Source organism: Tachysurus vachellii, chromosome 6, assembly GCF_030014155.1.
Source record: "Tachysurus vachellii isolate PV-2020 chromosome 6, HZAU_Pvac_v1, whole genome shotgun sequence".
NCBI classification, from domain to species: domain Eukaryota; kingdom Metazoa; phylum Chordata; class Actinopteri; order Siluriformes; family Bagridae; genus Tachysurus; species Tachysurus vachellii.
Window position 1 is genome coordinate 1,390,215 of NC_083465.1, and position 4,524 is coordinate 1,394,738.

Here is a 4,524-nt window from a genome sequence, read left to right on the forward strand (position 1 = left end):
GTAACCAGAGGTGACTCTCTATATTTCACACACACTCACACGCACACACTCTCTCTTGAGTCGAACAGAAAGTGAAACTGAGTTATGGTCAGTCAGAAAGAAACAGACATTGTTCTTTGAGTTCAGTAAACCACATGTGAGACTATTTGAATACTATCACATTGTGTGGCCTGTGTATTTTCTTCTTTTTGCCTACTGTTACAACTTGCCCCAGCACGTGTTACAACCTACCCCTACCCTGTATTTGACATCAGCTCCTAAGGTCTGTGACACTCTTGCAGGCAGTTGAATTGGTGCCATTTGTAGTCAACAAATGTGGCTATTTTGTATAAATGTTTGAACAAAACTGAAAAAGTCAGTTCAAGCTTCAAAACTGAACCGAATCCTTGAAAAGAGTCATTTGGAGCTTAAGAGTCAGCGGGCAGAGCGGGGTGATTACACTAAGTATATCTGAGCACAGTTACGATCCTACTTGTAATCGTGAGTTGATTCACATTATTTTATACAGTATTTAGTTGTTACTGAGATCCCATGACGACATTTAAAGGTGTAGGTAAAGCTTTTTAATACTCTGCGCCCCCCCCGTCGTTAGAAGCGACAGTGGTATGACCCATGGAGCAAACACATGCTGCTCCAAACCACGTGCTTTTTGTTGATCTCATAGCTCAACGTTAAAAGGGTGGAAAGAATGAACGTTTTAAGTCTCGTCATTTGAAGATATTGAGCCGATTGTGTACTTTAATAATCGAGATTGCCTTTAAAGTGAATTACAGCCGTATTTTCCCCAGAGATAAGGCTGAGTTAGCTGCACAACCTGCTGATCCAGCAGCACTTCTCTAGGTATTTACTGTCTATCTTGTCTTATGTTGTTTTGTTGTTGTTTTTTTTTTACGTGAAAAATGTACAAACATGATGATGATGATGATGATGTTGAGATCTAACAGGGATTATGACTGAGGTCCAGTGCGTTAATCTGCCACGTCACAACATGGCCTCAACCTGCTGAGTCAATGTCATCATGCTGCTAATGTTTATTAATGTTTATTAATGTTTATTAAAAACACACAGATTTTATTATTTACTTCTACGTGCATTCCAGTGATTCATTGTCACATCAGTGAAGCTTGTCTTCAGTTTTGGGTTGGGGGGGGGAAGGAAAACTGGATATTTCTTTGTAATCCACGCATGATTACAGGCTGTAAATAGTGAATAAATAGTAAACAGTTTTTATGGTTTAATGTCAGAGTTAATAGTTTGTCATTATGAACAGAGCAGTGGGTGAGAGACTGACTGTCTACAGAAGAGAGAACAGGAACTAGTTTGTTTCCTGAACCTTAAATGTAACCCTAAATGGATAAAAAGTGAGTGTTGGTGAGTTGCTGTGGTGTAAGAAGAAAACACAGGAAAGTATCTTGAGGATGTTGACGTTGGCTCTGCTTCATCACACCTTTGTTACCTGGTTGATCATATTCTGCTGTATGTTGGTGCTTTATTGCTTTTATATTAATATTAGACCCGATTTGGGATTCTGTGGAGTCCGGTTTTGACTTTAAGCTTGATTTTTCTGGTCCGACGTTAACGTGTCCTGACCGTCCTGTCGAGGATCAGCATCGTTTTCGACGTTCCCGCGCGGTATTATAGGATTTCCTGATTCTGTGGCTGCTTTTGTGTCAGGACAGAATTTACAGCATGTTGGATAAAATTATTGTTTCATTTCTTAACTTTTATTTTTATTTGTATTATTATTATTATTTTAGTGCATCACTTTGAACAAGTTATAAAAAATGCACAGTTTGTTTCATTAAAGCTCTGAATGACTAAAATCCTCACTGACCCTAAGAGTCTGTGGTGTCATTTTGTTCTATGATGGAGGGTTGAATATGACATGCAGTTGACATGAGAGATTTGATTGAGTTTATTTTGCTACGACTCTCATTAGTGTTTTATCTTGACAACATCTTTTCATTTGTTTAAACAGACTCTCGTCATCGTCTCTCTCTGTGGCTGAGGTAACTGCCACAGCGCCACAATGCGGAGGTGTAAGAACTGCGGTGGGACGGATGTGGACGTGGACCAGGCTCGCGGCGATGCCGTGTGTATGGGCTGTGGCTCCGTGCTCGAGGACAACATCATCGTCTCGGAGGTGATGTTCGTGGAGAGCAGCAGCGGAGCCTCGTCTGCGGTCGGCCAGTTCGTGGCCTCAGACTGTGAGTGAATTGACACGTGCACCGATATTCGATCTTCTGATACATTGCAACGGTCACGGTGTGGATATTTTATTTTGGACACGTGAACACGTCTTAGAATTCAGCTCAGTGAGCTTTTAGACAACATCATGCACAAGACTGTCACATTTAGGATTTTTTTTATTTTGGATGCGTTCAGCTTTAAAGCCATAATCTGCTAATCAGAAACTGAAATAAAAACGTATCGTGCTACTGAAAATATATCAGAACATCTTATCTGTCCAATATTTTTATTTGTAGCTCATATTTTTCCTCTGGTCGCTTCTCATGACTGTTAGATAAGAAGATTAATCAGCTTTTCCTGTTTCAAATGTGTGGTTAATAAAAATTAGTGTTCTTAAGTAATAGGTTTGAAATAAATAAGTATTAATATAAGTATTAATGCATTGTGGTTTTTTTTTTTTTTAGTTAAAGATCCTCCTTTCTATTCTATATTGATGACTTTAGCTTGAAGAAGATGAAGTGGCTTCTTAAAAAGAAAACGAATCACGTTTAAATGACAAAAATTGCTGTACGTTATCATCCTCTACAACTAGAATAAAATAAACAGTAAACAAGCTTTTATAAACTAAACTAAACTAAATAAACTAAAACATATCCAGAGTCATTTTATTCTGCATGTTCACAAGTTTACAAACGCTAAGCTGTCACGACGGCAAGGTGGTGGCAGAGCGGTAGTAAAATTAATATACTGTAGATATAAACTCTGGTTTACAAAAAAACATTATGTTAAAAGGTTTAAATTCTACATTGGAACATGATTATGGATTCATAGTAAAGGGTTAAATGTGTTTGAGAGAACACAATATAATCCTATGTATATATCATAATGAGTTTGTTTGTATCACAGGTACACTTAGTACTTTACACAGCAGCTGGTTTTATTTGTTTGTTTGTTTTGTTTTTTTTTGCATATTGATTAAATTTTATATAAAAAACAAAACTGTAGGAAATTGCAGTACAGGGTTTCGGCCAGCAGATGCCGCCATTTTACTAGAAAAACGTCTCTAGTCTTAAGGACGTGCTATTAATTTAATGTTGAGTTTGTTTCTTTTGTGTGTGTTTTAGTCTTGATAGTGGTTAATATGTGTGTGTGTGTGTGTGTGTGTGTGTGTGTATTTTTGTGCTACAGCTGTGGGCAATGTCCCGTCTCTGGGTGGAAACTACACAGGGATGGGAAAAGAGTCCAGAGCACAGACGTTACAGAACGGTGAGTTATAACACACCTACATTGAGTTCATAACAATGATTTTCTAAAGATGTTTAAAATTACTCAGAGAATAAAGTGAGGAGAAGACGACGTGGAGAGACGCAGAGAGAGGGAGAGAGTGTGTGAACGAGTCTGCTGTACACACACCTCCTTTCAGTGAAGGATGAACAAAAATGTTCACATAGCCTTTGTTTATAATGAATAAAACCCGAGATATTAGCTAATAAGATACACGCTGTGTTCCTCTCAATAAGAGAGAAGATATTTTATTAAAAAATTCCTGTTAGAAATTTGCCAGATGTCACAGATTAAGAGGCTCAGGTGGAAAAAGCATCTTTCTTTCTTTCTTTCTTTCTTTTGCACTCTTTTTTGTCGTTGTCTTGTTTGTAATGAATTTAATTTGTCCTTTGAGAAGGATGTGAAGAACCGAAAGCTGCTTGTGAAGCACTTTATGGCACAGTAACTGATTTAAACGGCCGATTTATGCTTCTGCAAAGATGCACAGTGAGGCGCTTGTGTGTAAGCATCGCTCCCAAGGGCTCAGAGAAAGGCTGAAGTGCAGGGATCTGAAATTAGAACTGTGTGTCCTGTGAGTGTGTGTGTGTGTGTTTGTGTGTGCTGGAAATATGCTGAGCATAGAGGTCAAAAACAGAAGGGGTGCTAAAGCTAGATGGAGTACTGTGATAATGTATGAGTCAGGCATGGTGTGTGTGTGTGTGTGTCTCTCTCTCTCTCTCTCCCTCTCTCTCTCTCTCTCTGTGTGTGTGTGTGTGTGTGTGTGTGTGTGTGTGTGTAAGTGAAAGATGTCTTTATCGTGTGTGTAATTGTGCATATCCTCGGTTGATTAAGATCCTGGGGTCAGTGTTGAGATTTATTTTTGTGTGTGTGTGTGTGTGTGTGAGAGAGAGAGTGAGTGAGTTTCTCCTGTGTTGTGTTATCTGACTCCTAAAAACTCTTGCATTTCAATCCACGTGCATTACTTGCACACACACACGCAGACACACGCGCAGACGCACACACACGCGCACACACACACACACAGGCACACACACACACACACACACGCAT

General features: G+C 39.1%; 1 protein-coding gene across 1 annotated transcript in view; it reads left to right on the forward strand.

Moving 5' to 3' along the window:
- The first annotated feature begins 664 nt into the window (after nucleotides 1-664).
- brf1a (BRF1 RNA polymerase III transcription initiation factor subunit a) overlaps nucleotides 665-4,524 on the forward strand; it is a 37,934-nt gene continuing 34,074 nt past the window's right edge. Inside the window, exons 1-3 of the mRNA XM_060871673.1 lie at nucleotides 665-840; nucleotides 1,979-2,207; nucleotides 3,379-3,456. Coding sequence (XP_060727656.1) covers nucleotides 2,030-2,207; nucleotides 3,379-3,456 — 256 coding nt within the window. The 5' untranslated portion in view covers nucleotides 665-840; nucleotides 1,979-2,029. The remainder of the gene's footprint in view (nucleotides 841-1,978; nucleotides 2,208-3,378; nucleotides 3,457-4,524) is intronic.